At 38.6% G+C, this 27184-nt stretch overlaps 1 protein-coding gene across 1 annotated transcript; it reads right to left on the reverse strand.

The window, feature by feature from the left end:
* Positions 1-558: 558 nt before the first annotated feature.
* Positions 559-23928, reverse strand: GHRHR (growth hormone releasing hormone receptor). The gene is made up of 13 exons (XM_009695001.1): positions 23872-23928; positions 16936-17041; positions 16237-16344; positions 14680-14780; positions 11590-11687; positions 9665-9797; positions 8623-8776; positions 7243-7303; positions 7068-7137; positions 5390-5481; positions 4528-4657; positions 2971-3012; positions 559-681 (listed from the first exon to the last, which is right to left on the reverse strand). Exons 1-13 carry the CDS (start codon positions 23926-23928, stop codon positions 559-561), a joined length of 1275 nt encoding a protein of 424 aa, XP_009693303.1.
* Between the last annotated feature and the right edge of the window lie 3256 nt (positions 23929-27184).

Consider the following 27184-nt stretch of genomic DNA (forward strand, 5'->3'; position numbering starts at 1 on the left):
ACTTCTAAAGAGACAATATAAAAAGACAGTATAAGAGGACTTTTTAGTCATTGTCTTGCAGTTTAACAAGACATTCGGCTTCTTGTTTGTATGTCTACTGAACAAAAACAAGGAACAAAGCTTGAATAAGCTGGATAGACTCCAGCTCCCATTGCATGAGGATTGAATTCCTGTTTCCAGAGCTGATCATTCATGGCGTCACTAAAGGACACTACTGGTATCCACTCCCTAGACACATTATGCTATATGGTTCATCAGTGAAAATGTACAGGAAGTGAAGCAAGAAGAGGTCCTTTTTGTGTTTTCTGTGATGCGTAGTACATCAATGAGAGGGTTATTTTGTGTTTGGAAGGCCGGCCAGTGTTTAATCTTTCACTGCAGTGCTTGTCCTGTAAAGATGTCCAGTGGGCAGAACTACTGTAGAAGTGGAACGTCCTCCAATTAGCTCAGTATAAACTGCAATCATTACTTCTGGTGTGGTTTTTTGGTTTGTTTGGTTTTAGGTGTTTTTCCTAATCAGGCTTTTACATGTGATTACTCCAGATCCTGAGGCCATCTTCAGCATACAGAAGTGGTCATTTTTACTCCAGAACTGGACGGCACAGTCCATCTTGTCCTCCTCCACACTGGCATAAGTCCATATCTCTTACCATGCCACCTCCGGCCAATTTCCGTTTGCACCTCAAAAGGAAAGGACAATGCTATTTTGTGGTCAAATACTGCTTGCGAGTAGACCAATGGGAAAGAGGAAAGACAGAAATAGTGGCTAAAGAAGGGCAAAATTTAGACATCTCACTACAAGTTAGATCCTCTGGGCTCCCTTTCTGACTGATAAAGTGGGATCCTCCAGAGAATGTTTCGTCTGGCCTGTCTCAGCAGGCCCATCCTTGTGCACTGATGAAAATATCTAGTGTGGCTAGCTCAGAGTTGGCCTCTCATGTTGAAAAGAATAAATGAACCTCATCCTTCCTTTCAAGAAGAAAGGACATACTTTACATGAGTCCACCTAGTCCCGTGTTCCTACTTAATTACCATGGGCCCCACAATCAAAATTTATTATTAGAGTTGTTAGAGTTAAACAAACAAAAAAAGTCCCATTTTAATTTTTAACTTACCTGATTTCAATTTCTACCTGGTGGACCTCAGTCCAGCTTCCTCTGCTGAACTGAAAAGTCTACCAGCACTAAGTAACTTTCTCTAATCAAGGTAGTTATACTTTGATATCTTTATGCATGGTCAAGTCACTTCAGTCTTCTTCTGAGAAATGAAAGAACTTGAGGTCTCTAACTCTAGCACTGTAAGACATTTTCTCCACCACTAGAATATTTTATCAGCTTTTTTAAATATCTTCTCCCTTTTTTTTTAAATATACCTTTGAAAATTAATTCCAGCAATGGTCTCACTAATGTTGCCTACACAATGAAACACTTTTGCTCCACGTTGCTTGCTCTTCTTCATTGCTAAGGGATGTTGACTTGTTTCTGTCTGCTTCTAAAAAAGTACAATCTCTAGCAAGTTTCTTAATGAATGTTCACCAATTTGTGGCTGAGAAATAATACTGTTTTTCTGTTTAAGACAGTGAGGGGAAAGCCACCAGCAATCAGGAGACATTTGCTTCCTGTTGTTGACGACTATGTATACCATGCATTGGCATGTTCACAGAAACACACAGTGGATCCAGACCAGCCACTAAAGGCTGCTTTCACATCTGATTCTTATTAGAAATGTACCTTCCTAGATGTTCAATAGGAAGTAAATTTCTAAACTGAAGTGCATTATGTCTGGGATGTTAAGTTGAATGTAAAGTTATGGTCTACCATCAGAAGAGATCAGGATTACTAATAGACTAGTGAACATGAGTGCTAACTGAACAGAGGCATCAGAGCAGTCAACAATTCATAGCCATAAACTCAACCAAAAAGCTCTTAAGTGTTAATATATTTGAAGACATTTGGTTTAGTATTTCAGAAATTTCTGACAAAATCAAGTGTGGACTGTGGCACAGGTAGACAATTAAATATTGTTTGAAATCTTGATCAGCCCTAGACTTTAAACTTAGAAAATGTAGATTTAGTCAATACAGCCCAGGGAGTCTAGAGTGGGTCAGCTATCTCTAACACAGACAACTGTACTTGGTCATTTGAATTTTTCACTGACTGTGATTACTAGGGACAGGATTCACCTCCTAAACACAACTTTGACACTCTACGGGCTGCTCTGTGAGGTGGTAAACATGAATCAGGATTTTCCTTTTTTAGAAGCTGCAGATAGAAACCAGTAGACTCTTAGTGATGTCTGAAACTGAACCCCACTCATACTCTAAAATAGCTATCATCTCTGCTACCCTGTAGTCAGAAAAGAGGGGGAAATTCCAAGGTTTCAACCCATTCTAAAATATGGAAGATAATCTGTTATGTTTCCTATATAATTCATTTAAGATGTATTCTTTTCACAACAATTAGACTATATAAATAGACCTGGATAATAAGCTAAACGGAATTATTTCTGTCCCATTAACCGTAAAATTCTGACTTATATACTCTAAATGCAAAAACAGATTTATCGACATGAAGAAATACTGGGAAGCTTCACAAGCGTATTAAGAATACTAAAAAATAATATTTCAGTATCAAGCAATCAGCATAAATTTAAATTCTTTCCAATTTAATCATAGATAATCATAGTAAATGGAGATCTCTTTGCATCATTTCAACAGCTTGTACTGTACAAAAAATGTGCAGAAAGGATAAAAAATGCTTGATGACATAGCAAAGTGGTAAAAGTTCATTTCTCCACTAGATGGCTTCATTCCCATGAAGATAACAAATGAAATTCATCTTCATTCATTCCCTTGTTAACAGAGCAATCCTAAGAAACTAAATTATTTTATTATCCGCTTATATGAAATTGATTATTAACTCTATATATCTTCCATTGAAAGCAATATTGTAAAGGATATAGTTTCCTTACCTCTTGGTTCAGGAAACAGTAAAGAACTGCTACAATAAACCCCTGAAAAAGAAAAAAAATTGTTGCGTCTTAGCACAGTTTGAAAAAGCCACTTGCATTATCTGACTTCATGATGGTACTGTGTATGTAAATTAATGAGTATCACTACAGGTTGGAGGATTGTTATAAATTGGAAAATTCTTTATGTAACTCCAGTAAAGCTGATCCGCCGTATAATCAAATAGTTAATGGCATTTCACCAAAGTCAGGAACACGGTATGAATTCATAAGAACAGATGATATGGCAATTGAAGTTCTCCCACATTATGCTTACAAAAATATGATCCATTCTACAACCAAATACATCATGAGCTAATTTTTTACAGTGTAAATCAGTAAGGAAACATAGCCTTTGTAAGGAAATCCATGTATGGAGCTCATACACCTTTCCAGTCAGCTTCTGTGTCTTTGCAGTATATCAGATGAGATCAAATTCTGACCTATTAAATAGTTTTGTTAAGATTCTGAACTAAGATAAAACCAGGAAAATCCTAGAAGGTCAATGGATCTAAGTAATCAGACACCAGCTAAACACCTCACCCTTTTATTCAGTTAACTTATTCCTTATGTTGTTGATTAACTCAATGAAGGCCAGCTCCAAGTACAGAGGGTCAGGATTCAGATGTGCAGGGTTTATTGGACAGGACTGACACAATGGATTAAATCCTCAAGAGGACTGAACCAGCACAACTACTGGATATTTGGTGATGCTCACTGACAAATGAAGCTATTCAACCATGCAGAGTGAGATATGCTCTGTTGTGAAGTTTAGTAGGATTGCCCACAGCTGCTTCTTGTAGACTCTGAGGTGCAGCACAGGGAAAGGGAGGAAAGCAAAGGGCAGCTGTGTCCTGCCTTGCTCATAACGTAGGTAGCAAAGCCGCCTGGAGGGTACGGCAAAGCAACCCCAGTAGCTGTTCTAGTTGGTACCAAGCTCCTCAAGCTGTCCATGCCCTGTGTGCCAATTCAGAGCAGTTGGGGATATTCAAAGTACACCAAACATCTTGCTTACCAAGGAGAGAAATGCGTGTAGCATTCCTCAGGGTAGTAGTCTGTATGGGGTTGATATTTACACCAGGCACTATTCAAAGTTTATATGTTTGCCTATCAATTTGTTCTTTACCAAAGGATTAGTAAGGGAGTTGTACCTATAGCTTTGGTTGCCCCTGGATAATTTAATGTCAGCCCAAATCAGTTTGATCTTGTCCGTGAAGTCAGGGAAGGCATGTGGATTACCACTGGCAGCAAAAAAAGTTTTCCATGCTTAACTTTGACCCACCATCCAATTTACAGGTGCATCTGAAAGACTTGGCCTTGTATTTGCAGTCTAACCTACAGACAGGTAGGATGTAGGTCATGTCTTCAGATACTGTAACTCAGCAAAAAAGCATGAACTCTGTGAGGAGACACTAGCTTCAGGATCCAATGATTTTTTGTGCAATACTAGTTGCCATGTGGACACTAGATTAAATCAGAAAATATACTAAGAATGAACTGAAACCTCTGCTGTCATTTTACCTGAAAAGATCCAATGCAGAGCTCTAAGTAAAGCCGAACCCCCAGGCTGGTGTATTCCGGAAGAAAATTGAAGACAATGTAATGGGTTCCAAATAACGGAATTAGAAGCAGAGTTGACCTTGATAGACGTCTAGCACAGGACATGAGAAGAAGTAAGGTAATATTATTTCCCTGAGTAGAGACTAATGCGTGCAATATGCCACAGTAATGAACAGAAGTTAAAAAGAGGATCTAAATAACTACATGTGATGTTCATATCTCCTAGGACTACAGTGCTGGGTAGAAAGCGTAATGAGAAACTAGCTGGAAATGGATTTCTGATGCTTATTACCTTATTGGCAATACAATGATCATGGCTTTTCTTCTGGTACTTTGGTGTTCTGTCTTTCTGAATAAGATTACAGTTCAGGAAAACACTGGAACATATTTTGCTCCATCGGAGTCATTGAAAATTTGACATTTATTTGTAACTAAATACAGAGAAAGTAATATGCAGGCTCCCTTTATAGTCCCCATACAGGAAAAGGCATCTATAGAGGGTAATTTATCCTGCCTTAAATCAGAGATGTAATGTAAATTCAATGAATGTTTTCCTAGTCTCCCTATTGATTATAATTGGAAGGTAGACATCTGAACTGCTCTGAATACTTCATGTTAAATGACCAATATTAGGTGAGATGAGGCTCATCTTTTGACTAGTTTCCTTGGGAATGTGATAAGGTTGGGAATTTCTAAAATTTGATGCCAGCCAAACCAAGCCTGTCTGTGACACTGGACAAATGTTTCTCTATTTACAAAAGATGGTATAAGTTTTTATTAACAAAATAATTGATTTTATTATTGTTATTATTCCATACACTACCTGTACTGGGAAGAGTTATTGAAGTTGATTTGTCTAGGGTCTAGTTTTTTCAGCAAAATTCTGATGATGTTGATAAATAAGACAAAGTTGACCTGTTCACAGTATTTGGGGGGGGAAAAAAAAAAAAAAAAAAAAAAAGAAAAGAAAAGGTTACTTTCTAATGTAGAACTTTGCAATGAAAATCTGGGGTTTTTTACTTCAGTTATTATGTAATTTGTGCAGTTTCAATGAGACCTGTATAAGATTATTAATGTCATTCCTGTTGGCAGCATTCAAGCAAAATAAGTTGCGTTCCTTCTTAAAGAAATAGTTGAAGTTGAAAACTTGAGTATTTGTTAAACGAACTATTTTTCTTAGTAGTTTGTGTGATTCTTTTTATTTTCTGTATCTCATGTAGTTTTGAATCTCTTTTGAGATGGCTATTACATTAAATTCTGGGTAATATCTTTAGACATGATGAGTAGAATTCAACTGACTAAATAGAGGTGTCTACAATGAGATGCCTGCATCTGAGCTGATCACTCTGTTCTCCCTTTGTAGTCAATGGCAAGCCAGCCAGTATAGTCAACAGAGCTTCGGGTGGAGTTGGGGACGAGTCATCTCCCTCAAAAGTAGACATCTATTATAAGTCAGATGAATCACTTACCAAAAGTGGGTATTTCTCTTTGTTGACTCTGAATAGAACTGAGGAGCATTAGCTCAGCTCCAAAGTTAGCTAGGGTCAATCCTAACTTGCAAATCAAATTTTCTACAGTTGCAATTTGGCACAGCTTTACAAAAGTCTGTGAAGCTGCTCAGTTTTCCACAATCAGAGAGTTTCTGCCTATGCATTTTTGTGTGTCCGTACACACCAGCTCTTCTTTAGGTGAGGCTGAACGCTCAACTTTGCCTAAGAATGTCCGCATTTTACCAGAAATTCCAATCTCATTTTATCTATCAGTGATGCCTCAAGTACATTCCAGCAGAAAAATCATTACTGCAGTCCCCTGAATCTCTTGACTTCAGATGTGGATGTCAAATGAGCACTAACAGGGGGAAAAATAATGGAGGTAATATTTTATTCAAACATGGCAAACTATGCCCAGAATTCAATTTGAGTTTCTTCATTCACATTTTTTGCATATGTATACCTTATTTGTATGCATTTGTCCTCCAATTAAATTAAGCTTTTAATAGATGGCATTAAGGTCATCCATTAGCTGCTCTCTCAAACACTGTTTGCGTTTAATGACATGTGGGAGTAATCACACATGATAATAATTTAAAGCCCATCAGTTTGTTCCATAAATGTCAGGCTCAAGAGCTATTATTGTTATCAGCTATGAACAGAAACCTATTGCCCTTGAAAGTTTGTATTAAAATTTATGGCTGATTCTGGACTCTCAGGCTAAAACACTGTTTTCAAATATTATAAGGATGGTTTAGCCACTCACCTGCTATTAATTTCAGCCAAAATGACAATTCTATGAAAGTTTTAATTTGTTTAAAGGATGTTTGCTATGAGGGGGTGGAAGATCTCTGCCTCTTTTTAGTTTGCATTGGACATAGGCAAGTTTACAGCAGAAAGTCTACTATTACTCTTCCTTATTTCAAACAACATTTCAGTAAAAAGTAACCAGATTTTAATTTAACAGTCTTTTTTCTTCCAGTTAATGTTGGCAATCTCAGAAGTACCTACCCCAACAGAAATTATAATAGGTCCTTTGATTAGCCACCAGTAAGGAGAGCCTTGATTAATATCCCAGCATCTGAGAAAATAACAGTAAGATTAGAAAAAGGCATCTATGTAATCATTGCAATCAATTAAATATATAACCCAAGAATATAGAATAATGTAGGAAACAATGACTTACGCCGTGTCTTCAAAGTAGAATTTTGCTAATATCCATATAAGGGTGAAAAGTGTTGGAAAACCTGTCAGATAGTTAAACAAAATTTATGGTTGTCTAGTTTCATCAATTAATCCAAATCTTGTCCACTGAAACTCTACTGTGACAATACAGATCACACTTTTTCAGAACTGGAATTACCCTTTGTGACCTGTTCATTTAACAGGAATTGCTTAAACTCACAGTCTAAACCTAAAAAGAAATCTCATAATACCCATGATGGAATGAAATAAATTATGGCATCGGTTGGCGATCATGCATCACTGTCAAAACATAAAGGGACACAGAAGGTACTTTGCACATGATGTAGTTCTGCCACAAAGGCTTGAACTTGCACCCTTTTACTAACATGAACACAATTCACCTGTGTGATCTCACCTGAAGTTAGTGCTTGCATGCAGATAGCACATTAAGAACAGGCTTATGTAATAAGGGTGCTTTTTGCATGACAAAATGTTGGGGAATAGCATTTACCAGATCTTAAAATAATAGTAATATTAGCACTTTACAAATACAGAATGTGCTGCAGTCTACCTTAAAACTTCCTAAAACAACACATGAAGTATCCCTAAAAAGCCAAAAGTGATTCAGTTTGCTTAGTTGTCAGGCCTACCTTAACTTTTGGTGGCAACATGCATGGATTGCCTCCCTGAACTTGACTAAAAATTCCCCTGGGCAAGTGCGTTCACTTGCCATATAGCAGTTCTCTGCTTTTTCCTTTACAAAGTAACTTTATATGGGCAGCCACTGAGTTTCTGATTTCTAAGTCACCACAAAGGTCTCAACAATGAGATTTATTAGCGACTACAACAAAAAGGAGTGGGGATGTTGCTGTCTTATGCCTGCAGTGTTACTTAGTGGATAGAGTTCCCTTATTCATACAATTGCAATACAATTGCACAATGCAAAAGATGGACTATAGCAATATCAGGACTACAGAAATGCCTGCTATGACTCCAGATGGACCCATTCTCAGAAGAAGACTGTGTAATTATATTCTGCATGAACAGGAGCAAGGTAGACCTAACTTCGACGTTTGTGACAACCATTAGACATATGTGTGTTTTCAATGGGGAGAAGAAGGATAAGTGGACTGGCACTCTCTCTGTGGGTTCCCAAATGTACTTAATTTTCCATTTATTTCATAGGGACTTTAATGCTGTACTTTTAAAAAACTTTATTCCTCCTCACTAGTATGCATATGAAAAATAAAATCAAAGCAATGCCCAAGTTAGGTAGATCAGTTAGGCAGATTAGATTCCACATTCAGAATTTTTAATGGGATGGATAAAGCCTTGTTTAACATCTTGCCTTTTATTGATTTCATGTAAAAGCCTTACTTACCCCAGCCAAAGAGAACAAGCCACCAAAAATATCTTCTTCCATGAGAAAGGGATGACAGTAATAGACAGTTTAGGTAAAGAGCCTCTACTAGCAGCCACATGAAATTGGTCATCATGAAGTAGTGACAGAAAACAACTGAGATCTTGCATTCAGTCTAGGGAACAGGAAAGTCATAGTTAGGCATTACTTGTGGATATATGTGTTTGATTTGTAGATGTGGTAGGCATTTGTAATTCTGGCTGTGATCTACAAAGAACAAGATCTTACAATTACATGCATGTTTACAGGGAGAACTTCTATGGCTTTCTGAATAGTAAGACTTTAATCATCATAATACCTTGAAAACTCCACTTTGTTTTGCTTTATATCACTATGTTAGAAATATAGCTTAGTCTCCCAAGCATGTGATTTCTCCCACAAGTGCACTGCCTCCAGTGTACCTTATACAAATAGAGTCAGATGCTTCATAGGCCTTGGACAGATGTTCAAGAACCCACTTCCCTACTTGTGCTCAGTTTAAAATTTTTGTGTGGCCTTAAGAAATGCAGAAGAATCATCCCATAAACCTCTGTTTGAAAACCATTTCCATGTTGCCAATATTTGTGGCTGCATCAAATCCAAGTTGATGACCTAGTACCTTGCGTGTCTTGTGGTTTACAATTCAGAGCTTCCAGTCAGAACATGAAATCCAACTTTTCCAGAAGAAACATCTTTTAAAAGTTGTGTTATGAGGTACTTAGAGATCTTCAGCTTTAGGTTTCAGATTACAGAAGCATAATGGTGTAATGATACTGCTTTTTCTATGGCAAAATCTGTATCTGATTTCAAGTACTACAGGATCACAAATCGATGCATTCAGAATGTAGAAGGGCATGAGGTACACATTTATGGAGGTAAAACATACTGAATAAAAGAATTATATAATTTTTATTACCAAGTTAGAAGGAAAAAAAAAGTAAGTAGTAAAAATGAGAGCCATGAAAAGAGAAGATGGTATGCAAAAATATCAAATACCACAGTATCCTGCTTTTCATGTGCTTACTGTAGAGAAGCTGCAATGATCAATGTCTTCCTCTTGGAAAAGGACAGCATCCTTAATGAAAATGGCAATAGCTTTTAAGATAAAAGTAAAAAAGAGCTGTACATGGATATAATTTCTGGGACAGCGAAGCCTCCTGTAAGCAAAGAAGAGAGGTCCTTCTGAAGTAATTAACTGACTTGTACTGATAGTAATTAAAATACACAATAAGCCCTTGTTTCATCCCAGGTACTTCCAGGCATGTATAGAAAGGACACTTTCATCCTCTGAGCTCTCTCTGCAGAGAGATATAGAAACCTTCCTCATGTAAAGCAATTCACCCACAGTCTACATCTGAATCCCCTTCCTTGTTACGTGGTGCCCTGCTGATGGTTCTGGTCTGCCAAATTTCAGGAATCTCAGTTTTAGTTTGTGTTCAGTATACCTGAGCCAGGCTTTTGGTTGGTATTATTTCTGGGCCAAGAGAAACCTGCATTTGAGGAATGATCGTTACTGATACAATTCTGACTATGGCTAAACCACTCCGTAGAACAAGCATGGAGAGATATCCTGGACTAACTAGACAGTTTTCTCAATGAACAGGGTAATAAATACTCAGGAAGATTTTCTATACCCTATGCCATGGGCAAGTTAAATTGCATCAAAGCCCTGTGTAGACAGTCTTATCCAGAATTAAAGAATTCGTCCTTAGTTTACCAAAGTGACTCTTACGAACTAAATGAATGCAGATAAGAGCTTTAAAACAATTTGGTATATCTACTTTAAATTCACAGTTAAATCAGATTAATTTTTGACTGTAATTAAATACAGGCTTTTGGAGGAGTTATACAGCTTCAACTTTATGTTTTCATTTGGAGCTGAAGATCTTAGCTAACAAGCAAAGAGTTCCATTAAAAGCTGAATTCCATCCAGATTCAGTAATCTCAGGGTCACCTAATCTTAAAGCTCACTTAGAGTGTGCAGGATTTTATTACTGAACTCAAATGCCAACCCCATTGTTGACTATAACTTTTTCCTCTCTATTGCTAAGTCTCTTTATGTCCATTGTTTCTTTCTTTCCCCTTATTTGGGTTGGTTTGTTTTCCTGAGGTCAGAGTGGATGTCAATAACCATATCTGTTGACTTCCAGACATGAACTAGGATCCAACAGAGGTCAAGAAACTTTCCCCAGAGAAACCTGATTCTCACAACATAATAATAAAACTCTATTCTTTTTTGTCTTGAAGAAATACAAGAAATAATAAATAATAAAATAAATCCTACTGGCAGAAAACATATAGAAACAAAATAAATCCTATAAAACAAACAAATCCTAATGGCAGAAAACATCAAATCTACATTAAATGAGAAAATGAACAAAGAGTTTTACTCTACATACTCTAAATTGTACCTGAAAGTGCCTAACAGCTGGTTAGCTCAAAGGAAAGAAATCTTACCAAATGTAGCCAAATTCAGAGCCTAACTTGTAAAACATGTCTTTAGTTGTAAATGTTTCAATAGTAATATATACAGTGCCATAGGAACATTGATTCAGAATCAAGTTCTTTGTGTATATTCTTCTTACTAACATAAAATTCACTGAAACCATAAAAGGCAAGCACACACAGTTTATAAAAAAATATCTTCATTCCAGCTAAAGCAAGAAAATTTATCTATTAGTTATTTAGGATCAAAACGAGTTGTTGAGTTTTGCCAGTAGACAGTCAGGGATTATTTCCCAGCTCTGACTCTTCTTATGCCTGGCTCACTGTGATCACTTTTCATTTCTAGCCTCAATTTAATATTATTAAACAAATATAGCCAGAAATTTTTATTTTTATTCTTCTGGATTTCTATCTATATTACTTTGTTACGTCTAGTGTTGTCTTATACAGGCTAAGATACTAAGAATTGTTTAAAGAATCGAGTTAGAGGACAACTTTCTGTACCTGAATGCAATAAGAACTGTCCCAGCAATAATGAGCGAGGTGATTGATACACTGTATCCTACAGTGTAGATGATCTTTATAATAGAAAAGTAGGATTGCTGTAAAAGAAGAGAATTATTTGTCACTTACAACCAAACTTTTTTTTATAACTTACAACCAAACGACAGTTGTTTCACTGATTCTGGCAGTTTCGCTTTTTTTGGTGCTTCCAATCTATTCATATCCCTGACTGCTTTTTTTTCCCGCTTTTAATCGCACAACAAAATTGAACTGAAATAACTCATTATGTTTTTTTTATGAATACCCATTCCATAGCTACATGGATAGAGTGGAGTCTGATAAAGAAACATGTATTGATCAGGATGGTTTCAAGCTCATTCATAAAACCATAAAAAACTAAGCCAGTCTTCCACGAAGGCATTGTGAAAAATTCTTATGCACCTCTATAAGCACTGCATTTTATACTGTGTTTTCTCCACAGCAGTAGCAAGACAACCCTGCTGGCAGCATGACGAATACAGAATTCTGTCAACCTTTCCCTATATTTCTCCATTTTCCTTCACTCTGCTTCCTTACTCACAATTTTGCCACTTATTCTTCCTTTCCAATATTATTGTGTTGGGGGTTGTTAGTTGTTTTTTTTTTTCTGGGGTTGTTTTTTTTCCTAGGGTTGGGTTTTTTTCTCTTTTTTTCTTCCTGAGCAGTTACTCAGTCAGAATGTCAATCAAAATCTATTTCAATTTAAATGGCACCTCTATCAGACATGATCTCTGAGTGAGGATAAGCTGACTTCAACTATCACGCATGGAAGCAGAAAATAGAATGAATAAGCTCTAGGCTGCAAATCTTTCCCTTCAATCTAACATGGTCTGTCTCTTGGGTCCCATTTCAATGTTTTTATGTCCTAAAATCTATGCAGCATGTTGCTACAGTCCACTGTGGGGAAGGACAGATAATTGCTTTGAGCCTGAAGTATAACTTAAGGGTACCCATGACATTGGGTAGGATTTATTTCATTTATTTTAGATGCTTAAAAATTAGCTGCCTAAGTACAAGCAGCTGAGTCTATAGTAAAATGAGCAGTATGAGAGCATGGCCACAGGACTGTGCTGTTTAATTGTTAACACAATCCTGTTTCTTCTTATTCTGCTGCTTTTCTAGTTAATGAAGGGAAACAAGCACCCCTGGAAGACAGTTCAACTCATTGTAAGATGAGATCTTATCACTTTGGGTCAGCAAGAAAAAAGATCCATCACTACACCTGCCTTAACAGGTGCAGGTCAATAGGTCCGGTTAAGTAGAGCGAAAGTTTTGGTGCTGAGGACCCTACACCCATGCTGTGTTCATTTCTGACTAGCCACAGTTTAATCCCATGGGCTGAACTTTTATTATTGGTCAGAGCACACTAGGTGCACCCTGCATTTGTCTTCCAGGTTAGTTTCATCCATATGAAGCCAGATTATCCTTTCTGAGAACATCCCTTAGTGTAAATGCAGTAAGTGGGGATAACCAAGAGATTTCCTTGAAAAGCTCACGCCTGATCCTGACCAAAGCACTAATCTAGATCCACCATGTAGTGATTAGCTTAGACTTACACAATAATTTTTTGAGATCAATGAAGTTAAATTATGTGGAAACCATTCATAATGGCCTTTCGTGTCTGTTGAAGGAATGGTGAATTTTACAGAATTACCCATGTACCTGACTGTGCACAACTCCACCCAGAGCTCAGAGAAGTCCCTTAGAGCTACAAAGCTAGTCAGTAAGTCTGGAAGGCACCACTCCATAAGAAACATATCAAAGCTCTGCTGGATGCATAGCAGCAGGCTGTACTGGCACAAAGCAGCAAGGCTGACCTTAGTTGGCAACTTCCATTTACAGATCAGAGGTGAAAAACACAGCAAATAGCAAATCTTTAAGTGGATAAACCTACAACTGAGGAGTTTATCTTGAGGTAAAATGGGGGCTACTACTAAAAAAATCCATAGACTCATTTAAGATTTTTTTTTACACCAGAAATGTGAGGAAGCAATAAAAAAAAAAAGGAAAGAAAGAGAAGAATTGTATTTCAGTGTAAGTGTCTATTTAAGCAGAGCAGCAGGTACTGTGGCTTAGAGGCTGGAAAGGAAGTTTGAGTTAAACAGCATGATAGCAGTCAGTAGAAAAAGTAATGGGAAGACAAGAGAAATCTCCCCATGATGATATAAACTAAATTCTCTCCAGCAAGTTGAATGGACTTTATCAACTACAGTATAAATTTATTTTCATTCTCTCTATGGTGGACAAAAAAGGATAGTATTCACGTGACGTGTACAAATAAAGACACAAGTGCAGTGTTTAGCCTGTAGAGAGGAAGGGTAGAGATCTAAAGTTAGACTAGACAAATAATTTTTAATCCCTTAAAGTGATTTCTACCTTCTTTCTATCAGTTTTAACTTGGTGGAGATTTCTTCAGATTCTTTCTACTGAGTTTCTCCTAATTTTCTCCACAGTAGCTAATAAGACAGCAAAATTTTATCACAAAAGAGGCTTTATGTAACCATAATAACTTTCAGGATTGTGATACTTTTCATTAAAATATGGTATAGTATTTTGACTTGCTTCTTTTCTCTGGAAAAGTAGTTACAGCAAGCTAACACATTTACACAATATGTTTGTATCCTTATTAGTTAGAGACCAAGCACTATATTTTCCCTGTACATATGACCTCTAAATATCACCAAATCTAGATGAAGAAATATGTCAAATTCTGATCTGCATTACAGAGATGTAGATTTTGAAATAGTTCATATTTTATGAACATTTTGCTATATACCTCTAGCTGTTAGATCTACAAGCAATTTCAACAGAATTGTGTGATTGTATGGAATTTGCAGCTGACTTTATTTTATTACGCTCTTACACCTGAATAATAAAACATCCTTAGTAATTCTCCAAAATAAATTACTAGAGTAAAACTTGAATTGCATTCCATACTTGGTAAGAAATTTGAGCTTCAGCTGAGTTTTCCTCTGCAGTGACCTTCAGGAATAGAAAGGAATCCTATAACGTCAGCACACCACTCACATATATTTGTTTAATTAAACTTACTTCTTCAAGCGGAATCTCATCTTGTACTGGACAAGCAATATGGTAGGGAGGGAATGGGTCAGACCAGCCTTTCTTTGTGCAGTTCCTTTTTACTATCCCAGCTGAAACAGAAGCACTTATTTTTTCTGATGAAGAGCCATATAACATAGAAAATGAAAACCGGGAGAAGACCTCTTGCTGGTAATGAAGGTTATACCAGTAGGAGAGGATGATCTCCATTAGCATCTCACAGAGTTGACAGGACATTTTACATGTGTACATTCAGGTAGTCAGATGCAAAGATTTTTACTTTATCTGGAGGCAAACTATGGGAAAGAGCAAGAGAAGTGAGGTGACAGAGGTAGAGGTGGGAAGGAGTAAGGAAGAAATCCTACCAGGGTCAAGGAAGTCCATTGAAGAAGACTGGGAAGCACTGCCCCATCAGACTTCTGCCTCATTCAGCACTCACCCCTCTAATGTATCCCTTCTCACTCCCGCCTTCCTTGGGGATTACTCTTTCTTTGCAGATCAGAGGCTGGAATAAAGAGCTTGTTCTATGAGGATAGCACATTTCCATTAAAAGATTTATAAGTCAGATGAAGGATAAGCAAAGAGAATCCCAGGGCAGGAAATGAATCTGAGCAGATGAAAGGGATTTTCGTTATTCCTCATTTATAACTAGCATGTGTTGGGTGAGGCAGAGGTTGGGCTTTGCAGTTTCTTTTTCTTGCGGAACTGCCAAATCTAGGCCTTTCCTGGAAGATCGTTTCCTCCTTATGGGTGTGCAGTTTGTTCCTAGCCATATTCATGCAGAGAATAAGCAGTCACAAAGGCATTAGTTTACACAGTCTTGCATTGAACCCAACACATATGCTACTTCAATGACAAAATTCTGCTTTGTATTTCCAATCTTGATCTTAAAGAATAATCACATTATTCATTCCTCTGCCTTTCATTTCATCCCACACTAATCAGAGCATAAATCTCATAAAGCCCCATGGTTAAGTTCTGACCTAGACAACCCCCATATGAACTCTGTAGAAATGTCATGCAACAAGCTGATCCCAAAGCCTATAGAAATCAATAGATTGGATATAAGGAAAAATTTCTTCACCGAAAGGGTTATCAAGCATTGGAACAGGCTGCCCAGGGAAGTGGTTAAGTCATCATTCCTGGAGTTATTTAAAAGATGTGTAGATGTGGTACTTAGGGACATGGTTTAGTGGTGGACTTGGCAGTGCTAGTTTAACAGTTGGACTTGATGATCTTAAAGGTCTTTTCCAACCTAAACAATTTTATGATTCTATGAAATCACTCTATTGATTTCAGTGTTCTTTGGCTCAGCGCCCCATCACAGACTATGAGATTATATCCAGTTATGGATAATGCTTAAACTGTGAGAAGAACTAAGCTCCCTCAGATCCTACTGAAATCTTTGCAGTAATGCTCTGATCCAGCTAGAGAGCAGGAACTTGCAATGTCCTGTCTTCACACACACACACACACACCTCCCCATTTTTAGAAATGCTCTTGCCAGGCGTGTAACACAACAGGAATACAATCACGACAGTGCATCACCTGGCTCCTTCATGAAGTGAAAGAGGATGTTTGGGCACGGTAAGGCAAAAGTCTCTCCAGCATCTGTCTCTGGCCAGCACAGTAATTTGTCCCAAGTTCTCTTACAACCTCAGAAAGTGAAATATATTTTTAAGCATAAATATGTTTAAGCAAAATAAAAAACCAAACCTTTTTAAACTTTGCCATTCTACCTGTTACATATCGTATAAAAATAGTTTAGCCACAATTTTTATTCTATAGTGAGAAATAAACACCTCCAGAGGACTATTTAATCTGCTTTAGTTAGACCCCCTGTGTTAGACTGGGGTGGGTTTTCAAAAATAATGCAATAAATGAAAATGTATTGCGGAAATGGGAGGGAGAGTGATGCTGGAAGAAAGACCAGATTACAGTACTTGTTAAGGGGTTACCTTGTTTTAAAAGATCAACACACCCTCACATAACAAGCATGATGTCATAAAAGCATCCATTTGGGGAAAGAACAATCCAAGGACAAAAGGATTTACTCAGATAGATTGACTATCCATATTTGAATTTGAAAAAAATGCTGAAAAACAGAATTTAAAGGAATAGGAGTAGATGGAAGAGCTGGGTCAATAAGTAAAACACTCAAACATGCACATTGGCAGCATGGCTGTGTCCTGACTCTGGTAGAGTGTTACTTCTCTCTCACTCTTTTCATCCCTCACACACTGATACCTGCTGGTGTTGCATTTCCACGCTCTTCTGGGTCCTCCAGACATTCAGCCTCCATTTTCTTCAGTTCTGTCATAAAATCACATTCTGGGTGGACATTCCCAGCAACCTACAGGGAGAGGAGTTTCAGGTGATTGATAAGAAGGGGTTGGGTAGGATCTCATGAGCCATTAAGTCCAGACGCACTTTTGCAACTAATAAGGCTGTATTAAGGACACAGAACACTAGCTTAGGGTTTAGCAGTCAAAGACTGCCACGATCTCTGCACAAGTTGCAATGCTTTTGGCTGATGAATCCAGCTGAGCTTTGTCAAAGGCAGTGGAGCTGTGCTACTTTACAGCAGAGCAAATCATTAGGCAGTATAGCTGTCGAAAGATGGTAGCTACAGCTCTGTACTGGAAAGTTTATAAGATTTCTCTGGCTGTGTTCATAATGAAATACCTCTTTGCTAGCACCTGCGTTTGAGTGCAGGACTCATTTGCACCCTAACTTTAGCCCAGGGAGACAGGGTGCACTTGGACAGGCTCCTTTCCTTAACAGCAAAGGGCCCAGCACCGCAGGACATGCTGCAGATCTTACCTGCTCCTCAGCACAGACATGACCCTGCCGACCTCTGAAGAAACAATATCTTGAAACTACATACAATTACTGCAAAATTGCCTTCTGAGTGAGCTCTTCACTCCAAAAGCAATGAATCTGTTCTCTCCCTTCCACCATCTGTCTTTCTTTACATAAGGTGGGAGGAAAAACTCCTTTCTTTGGAAAAAAACTCTGCACCAAAGCGTTTGTTGATTCGGCATGCTGGTGTAAAGAAAAAAATTGACACCCAGTGTATTAACAGCAGGAACTTCTTGCTTATTTAGACTTCTGCTTACATGGACACCATAAGAGAATTAGAAGGCATCCAGAGTACCTTGTCCACCAAAGCTCAAAGTGCGCGGAAGGCTGTTATACACCACGACTGCTGTGGGTGTACCCACTATGCAGAAGTACACACATCTATTTTTCACAAAGAAAGCAATATGTTGCTTGTCCAATCATAGCCATTGTCCCCAGTCCCAGAAGGCCAGTTGCCATCAGAGACACTCTCATCTTAGCTCTTCGCCCTGGCACTGGTGCCAGTGTGCTCTGTATGTGTGAATATAGATATAAAGATGCAGATATGCACAACAGAAAATAAACTGAGGATGAGACTTGCATGATGAACAGGTGGTTGGCATATGGCTCAGTTTTGTTCCACCCAGGGAAGATTAATGTTCAGGGAATTTGGAAAATAAATAGCCGGCTTTGGGTTCATTCAGAGGGCAGATCATATCTGTTCCAATAAGCTGTTTTTTGCCCTCCATATTAATATCCATACCTCATGTTGGTCTGCAGAGCATTTGAACTGCACATTGGTTAACAACTTGAAGCTCTCAGTCTGCTGGAGGATACTGGATTAATTGCACACCCTTTGCTCTTCTGGGGTTTGGACCCTGGCAGTTGAAAATTGCGTGTATCCACACGTATGCCCTTCAAGGAGATAGTCTGCTTCCCATTTACTGCACTTCTAGGAGGATGTGGTTTTCCTGCCAGACTGCCAGACAGCAGTGCCATGGATTAGTTTAAGGCAGGAATGAAAAGTAGGGCCCCATACTCAAGGCTGAATGAAGTTTGGTGTATGTGAGAGGAAGGTAGCTATGAATGGATGGAGCAGAAGCCAGCCATTGCCTTAGCCGTAGGAGATGGAGACCTGACATGTAGGACACCTCAGTGATGTCAGCCCTGATCAGTAAAAACAGATAGTCTAGGATGGCCCTCAACTCCACCTCACTAAGACACGCAATAGTAGGCAGGATGACAGAAAATGGGCATCTGTCTTGAACTTTGCTCACTTGATATCTTTTCTCATGCCGACGTATATTCTTCTCCTCTTATACTCACCCTGGACCATGAATGTCATCTATGCTGAAAAGCTCACTATCCGTCATGTACAGTCAGCAGCTATTGTAAAAAGTAGCTTTATTAGTCAGTAGAAAAAACAGTCAACCCATTTACTGAAAAACTATTTTACAACGTTCCCTTGCTTCGGTGAGCTGTGCCCAGAAAAAACTCAGTAGGTAGGAAATGTAGCTGTTTGCATGGTCCTAAATTATTTCTCCTGGCAAAAAAATGACTAGATTTAGCCTGTGAAAACTCTCTTTGCTCATTGAAATGTTCATGGCAAGAACAAAGGTTGTTTGGTTTACTCACCAGTACAGGAAACTTTTTTTTCCTTTTTTTTCTAAGTCTCCAGACTCATGAGAACACTTTACCACATGCATCTCAAATAAAAAGGTGAGGCTGATCAAGTGCCAGATATTTAAATCATTACCTCTTCCTTTAAGAAGACTTGACCTTAAGAGATGCTTTCAAAGTCTATATTCAAATCAATGCCAACCACTGCTTGAATAAACACAGAGTGCAAGATCTGCTGTGATAGAAACTCAGGTAAAATAAACCAAAAAGATTTACTCCACTCCTAGGCTGTGTTCTAGATATATTCACTCCCCTAGAGCATTTGACTACATCCAGCAGACCCTTATACTTTCTGAAGAGCTCTGAATACTATTGCCAAATAAGGTGTACAATGAGTTCCAAACCACTCTGAAAACATCTATAGATTTGTTTAATCTCATTTTCTACCTCCTTCCCTTCTGCCCACTCCTGGAAGCAAGAAATAATGGGACTGAGGGATGAGTCATTATTTAAGACGAATAAATGTCTGTGTACATGATTCAGCTCCCTTTGGTGTCTACATCTACATAGACATCATTATCTGATCCAGTCATCTTGGGTTCCTTTTGTGAGGATAACAGAGAAAAGCTAGCATTTTTGTGCACAGATCGGCTGGATTATTTTATACATTTACTTTTGGAGGGAATAAGCTATGGTGTAGACTTAATTCACTAGGATTCCCCTGGCTGTTAAATCAATGGGCTACAGCTACCGACATTATGCTTGTGCACAGACCGTTACAGCAGAGCTATTTTGTCTGGTAGTTCAGTTGATAATAAGGCAAGTGTTTCTGGTTTGTAGGTTCCCTAAAGCAATGAAGCTCCATAAAATCTTTTAGTTTGCCACCTTGATAATTCACGTCTTAGGATCCTCCCTACAGACATTCCCTCTGTAGCTCACAGATCACAGAATCACAGAATGGTTGAGTCTAGCAGCAACCTCTGGGGATCACCTAATGCAACTTTTCTGCTCAACGGAGGATCAAGTACCTCAGGTTACTCAGGTCTGTGTCTTGTCGGGTTTTGGATATCAACAAGGATGGAGACTCCACAACCTCTCTGGGCAGCTTCTTCTGGCGTTGGACTACCCTCACAGTAAAAAGTGGGTTCTTGTGTTTAAATGAAATTTTCTGTATTTCAGTCTGTACCCATTGGCTCTTGTCTTTTCATTGCATACCACTGCCCGAGAACTATTCAGACTACCTCAGAGTTGAGCTGTCCTCAGAAGAGATGCCTCTCTCAATGGACTAGAGGGAAAGTCCTGGAAAACTGCCATCTTACTTTAGGGTCTTCAACAAAATATTTAATATTATGCTGGATGAATGTGGCCTCTTCCACCACAGACAGCCTGTTATGTTGGGGAGATGAGGCAAAACAGGAATCCAAACTCAGCTTGTTTCTTTTTCTGAATTCTGGTAATTAGTAGAGGAAACATGAAGCGGAGGTTCTAGCACTTTTCATGGCCATTTACATCCATGAAGATGGAAAGATGTAAAGTAGCACTTCCCTGAGAGTGTCTTAACATACAGCAGGTGAGATCTGCAGTCATGCCTGTTCTGTAGACCTTGCTGAGGAGCTACAACCATTTCACAAAGCTGAGCAAAGCATATGTGTCTCCTTTTAAAACTGTGCTGTCATCAGTTGAATTGCTCACATTTTTAAGAATCTATTGGTTAAAATATTCATGTGCAGTGCAGCAAACGTAGATTCAGTTCCCTGCCAAACCTGAGAAATTTCAAGTTTTTGTTTCCCATTTTTCAGGGGAACCCAGTATCCTAGTAAGGCTTGTTTAGGGAGAAAGTTTGTAATCATGCAGCATGAAACCATTCTACATCTACACATGCAGCTTTCAAGTAAAAAATGGGATATGCCTGATGAATTTTGGTAACTGTTGGCAGAACTTGAAGGAAAAGGAAATGGAAGGAGAAAAGAACAGATGGATGTCATTTTCAGAATGCATCTTCTCAAGTTCATGCCAATCTGAAGATATCAATTTTTGGATCAGTCTTTTAACTGATTCCGTGATAACTACTCTTTGGCATTACTGATGGGCAAACACAGGGCCTCTTAGTGGGGTCTGATTTTCCAACAGCTTTGAAGTCCCAGAACATCCATAACAATTCACTTAGCAGAGGAAATAGAACTGCAAACTCACTGAGCACTAGATACCTTTAAAGGACTTTGACATGTGGAAGTCAGCTACTTCTTCGTGATGCTTCCACTACCATGAGAAAAAATAAGTGAAAAATTACTTGACTCCAGACTGAGTTGCTGTCAGGGTCGTGAGGGGCCTTAGTGGCACTACTCATCCTGCCCTGAGGCATCCCCCTACTCTGCGCATGGGCCCAGGACCCCTTTTCAGCTCAGTTTCTTCCCCAACAGTTCTGTTACAGTTGGACTTGATGATCTTTGAGGTCTCTTCCAACCATAATGATTCTATGATTCTGTGATTCTATGTAGGATGGTGGTTGCAAGCTCCACCACAGCCCTACCCTGCCCAGCCAAGGGCCCCGCTGATGTCTCAGCCTGGCCTCAGCCTGGCCTCAGCCCATCCTTGTCCCCATGACCCTATCCAATCACATGGGCTATGTCTGGCCCTGAGTCCCCTCACCTGGTCTGATCCTGACCCTGACCCTGACAGGCTGATATGTCCCCCAGTCTGCCTTGCTCCTTCACTGGAGATGGTGGGATGGGCTCTGGCTGGCAAGGTCCTGCCCTGCTGGTCCGGTTATCACTTACAGAATAAATATAGCTTAGAAAAAGTGTAAGTACATTTCTTGTGTTCATATTTGCACCCCATTTGGAGTTAAAATAACAAAACAGGTATTTCCCCAATATGCTTTTTAAAAGGGTAAAAATCACAAGAGTTGTGTAACAGGAGCCAAAATAGGAAATCTTTTTGAGAGGACCGTAGCTAATATTTCAGGTTGTCTTCCTGAATAATTTTATGCAAAAATCTTCTTGCTGATGAGGAAAACTAAACTACAGATGAAATAAACACTGATATGTTCCAAATAAATTATGAATTTGCAGTTGCTATATCCATCAGTTAATGTATTAAATGGAGCTGTGGGTTGGAACAATCACAGAAAATTAAGCAAATCTTTACCTTTGTCAGAGGGGCCCTGCTGAAAGTCTTATTAATGTGACAAAACAAAACAAAACAACACAAACAACCAACAACAACAAAAAAATAAAACACTCTTCCAGATCAGGCTTTAAAAGGGACATGAAATGCACACATAAGAAAGCAAACTTCTCTTTCTTTAATTATTCTTGGTGTTTTCAAAACATCATACAAAATTTACTGCTTGAATGATGTTTTTCCTCTGTTTTCTCTCATATAGATCAGAATGTATCAATATTTGCATTCTTTTCACATTACAGTAGGCACCATACAAGCATTGACAGCAAAAAAAATCTCAGTTTATGGAAGCTGAGAGTCAACCTCTGAAACATTCTAAACCTCTTCAAAAGTTGAGTTCAGTTCTTCCAGGGAAAGTTACACCAACAGTGAAAACAGATGGCTGTTTTCCCACCATTTTCTACTCAAATAAGAGTTGTTTACCTGTTCTCTATTATAATAAAATATGCAACACACAGTAGGAGATTTTTATTATACACTTACACATAAACTTGGTTTTGATTTGTGCATAATCGTATTATAACCAACTCAACTTCATAGCAACAGGTGCTATTTCTCTTGGGTAAATGGGACAGGTTCTTGCAGAGACCTTCAGTGAGATTTTTAACTATAAGCACTGGATTCTGATGTTCTACTTACAAGCAATCATACTTATCTGCTCCCACAACAGGGAAGTGGGGTTTGTCACACTGATCATACAAAAGAAACCATAGCTTCACATCAGTAAAAGGTCTTTTCAGTCGTTTCACAGTGTTTTATTTCTCTTGACCCACAAAACCCAAGATGCCGTTCCACCCCTCATGAAATGCTCCTTCAGAGAAGAAGATTCCCCGGGAAGAGGAAAGGATATAGCAGAAGGATCACAAAAGGAAGATGCCGAAAATGTAATTACTCTCAAAAGCAAAGAAAATATCCTTCCCCCACTTTTCACAGACCTTTCCTGACATCTGTGTGATCCTGAATGTTGGTTTACTAATCATTGTCCAAAGCAAAATATCAGCAAGACCTCTAGGCTTTTTAATGCATTTGGATATTTCTAATTCTGCCATAAGCGTTCCTGTTGGTTCGACTCATTTGTTACCTGTAACATGTCAGCTGCTCAGATATTAAATAACATTAATGCTATCAACAAGGCAGATGTAATCACAACTAATACTGCGGAATCTGAAATTTAAGAAAACGCTATCAAAATTCAACTGCTCTGATATAACAGCTCTCCTCCAGTTTCTTCTTCTTTGTCACTGCCTTTTAAAGCCTACACACAAAAAAGGGGGGTTCTGCCAATTATGTTGTTTCTCCTTAGCGAGTGTGTGGTAAGAAAACAGTGAAATGCATTGATAGATCCTACACCGTGTGTCCCTTCTGCCGCTGTTCACACTTTTCATAGCATCTTGCCTTGTTTAACTGGGATCCAAAGCAAATAAAGAGAAAAGAGACTCATGCAAAAAGTAAAACTGTTTCTGACCATCTGCTCCAAGAAGAAAATGAACAATTATTGAAAAACAATGAAGTAACACTTTTTTTCATGCAATTACTTACAAGCACTGCCAGAGTCAGGGTGTACAGAGCACAGTGGTATAAAGCACTAGGGTTCATGTTCCAAAGCAAGAGTCAGACTTCACTTCTTTAGCCTTTCTTAGCATATTTCATCTGCTTTTTGACTTCCCCTGCTCCTGTCGGTTGCTCATTTGAAGCATTTATCTTTTTGCTCAGGAATGACGTAACAGTACAGCGAAGTGGGAAATAAATATTAACAACACTCTAAGCCATGTTTAACCTGCTTTCCACCTTTTTGACTTTGCTGCATGCTCAAAGACTGGACTGGATGAATTATGTGATTGATCCCAAGATTACGGGAATCCTGTACCTCCTGGCAAGACTCCTGTTTCTTTGTAACACAAAATGATTTTAGGAGGGATGGACAGCTCTAAATGTTGTTAATCTTGTCTTAAAACAGCGTGGCTGACATAAGAGAAACCCACTCCTAACTGCTAAATTTAATGTGAATTTATTCTAATAAAACACATTTCATAGTGTGGCTTCAATGTATCTGTTTGTGTGTGTATTTGTATGGAGTATAATCGCCATGGTACTATATTTTAAAATCAAGGATCAAAAAGTACTCACAGGCATGTGAACACAATTCTGCTGAGTACCTGTTGGGATTGATTTGAAGGCAAAATTCGCAAGGAATTCTTCTTCCTTTACTTCAGGCTTTTGAAACTTCAGTGTCTAAATCTGAACTAGTCAACTTCTCTAGTCAAAGTACAGAAATATGTACACTCAGCTCATTCATCTCATCCTAAGCTTTAAGATAGGCTAGATGAATGCCATTCCAGAAATATCCAGTGTGAGTCAGAGCTAAATGTTTAATGGCTAGATGTTGTAAGGTCAGTGTACTCGAGCCATGCCGTGTATATATATTTGTCTACCATTTTATACTATCTTGAAGGACTTCAAATTCCGTATCAACATTAAGCAAATGTTAACATTGCAAAATCAGAGACACAAGATATGAAATACCTTTAAAATACTGCTCTCCACTCTTCTATTCTCATATCATGATATTTGTCAAAATAAATTCTTAACCCCAGCTCCCATCTGTAGGGATTGATTCACGGACTCTGGCGCGGGTAAAACCAAAGACCTTTATTGTTTACAAGTTTGTGCTTATATAGATTCACTAGCTCTCCATGCGCTCTAGTTTGTTCATGGATTGGTTAACCCCTGCTGTCCACGCGCCGCAGCTAAGTTTTTAATTGGTGCTGTTAATCAAGACACATGTCTTCTAGTTTGGGTCTCACAGCTGTGCTTCAAAACATTTTTATCTTCAGCTCACTTTCTGCGCTTGCTTCATTACTTACTTTCTCAGACTATTTCCTTCAAGGCTATGTTGTTCAAGGTCGCTCGCAACACTCCCTGTGAATCCCACACCCATCTTCCCACAATGGTCCATCCCGCAACTCTGTTTTTGCCTCTGACACTGTTTTTTGTCCTTCTTCCCCAGTCATCTTTCTGCAGTTATACCAAATGACCTCTTACTTCTTATCTACATAGGCTGGGTAGGGGAATGCAGAGACCTTGGAAAAGAGCCTCCCAGTTGCAGGACAGCTATGAGGAACTAAACTTGTACTTATCAAGGGCTTGACTACATTTGGAAACATCTGTGGGGATGAAATCTTCAGGGCTTAGTTGTAGGTTGGATCTGTGAGGGAACTAACTATGTGCAATGCAAGAAGGTGTCTTTGGAGACCTGAAGTTGGCAATCTCTCCTTTCAGTGTGTGCAGACGGTTTTACTTCATTTTTCCCCAAAGCCTCATACGTTACCTATATTAGGCAAGCTTTCACAGGGCTTTCTTAAAAAAAAAAATGAGTTGTGTTCTTGCCAATTTTCATCACCTAGTTCCAGGGGATGAAGCTCTAGACCTCGTAAATGAACACTTGTAAGTGTATTTATCATGAGCAATTTTTTATATTTTTCCTAACCTCATTTCAGAAGCTGCGGAATCTCGAGAACTAAAAGATTTCCCTGCAGAGGTATAGCATGGAAAAATTTCAACCAATAGTGTTAAATTTACTTTTTCAGCTGGTAAAGATACGAAAAAAGCTGGCAAGAGAACTTAAACCTACAGAGTCTTAATTCACCATGCCACATGCCTTCAAAATAATGTCAGTATCCAATTCTTACCAGGGTTTGCTGCTTACCTCATATTACCATTTGAGGAGGTAGACAACCTGAATATTTACTACTCAAAGTGCTTTCAGTAGTAAGACTACAACAGGGAGTTTTAACTGTCTTATAAATATTTAATATTGTTATGTTCCTTCAAAAGCTTATAAAACCATAGTGACTGGTGCTGTCATCACAAGCTCACACCAGCAGAGGCTGTGTTACAGCACTTGGACACATTCCCTCTCCTTTCCTTCCCAAAGAGATTCCAGATTAAAGAAAAATCTTTGGCTGAGCATCCATCACGTTTCCTGTAATGTATCAGTGTTATTGAGCTTAATAGTGTTAGGCTATGCCACAAACGGTCTACAAATCATGCACGCTATGACCATTTCAACTAGTGTTTGAAAAACAATCATTAACAGTCCTGTTTCAAATGAGTAACACCTCACATTTCATGGGGATGCACTTTTTTGGTCCATGTATTAGAAAAATATGTTGCCTATGAGTAAGCTTTTGGTGTACATATTAGAGTTTTCCTTTTCAACGACCACATCTGAACCACTATATATGTTTATTCAGTACTGTTGAAGTCATGCTTATAAAAACTGCAGAAGGCATTGCTTACCACTTTTCAACGTACCAGAGCACGTAGAGAACCCTATCTAAGACATATGAAAAGGCTTTAATTTTTTAGGGACAGTGAGCGTCGGTATAGAGGGATCTCTTGCTGAAATCCACAACACAAGAACTCTGATGACCATGGGTCACTTTGGGAAGCCTGGCTTTTCTGTATTTTCAGCCTTATTCTGCCAATCTGCAGCACAGACATTCCATTAAAATGAGTTCCTTCCTACTGTCGCTGTTCTGTGCAAATTTCCAGCTGTTTGTAGTTAAGGAGAAGGACATGTCTAAAAGAAAGTAATGGGCTAATGGGTCTTTTTTTCCTTAAAAATGACTATTTTTTCATTTAAAGAAAAAAGTTTCCTTAATAACTTACAGAACTTCGAGCTCCTTAGTTTCACCATAAAAGCACATATGAAGGACCAGTATTCCACAGGCACAAAGTTATCACTTCCTACCAGTTCTATCCAAGTTTTTCAGTCTTGAATACCGCCACCCCTGCAAGTCTGCTCCCACACTTCTCCTGAGCAGAGGCAAGCATTTGATAGATCGGTAAT

The sequence above is a fragment of the Cariama cristata genome, unplaced genomic scaffold, assembly GCF_000690535.1.
Source record: "Cariama cristata isolate BGI_N322 unplaced genomic scaffold, ASM69053v1 scaffold2522, whole genome shotgun sequence".
Classification (NCBI taxonomy): domain Eukaryota; kingdom Metazoa; phylum Chordata; class Aves; order Cariamiformes; family Cariamidae; genus Cariama; species Cariama cristata.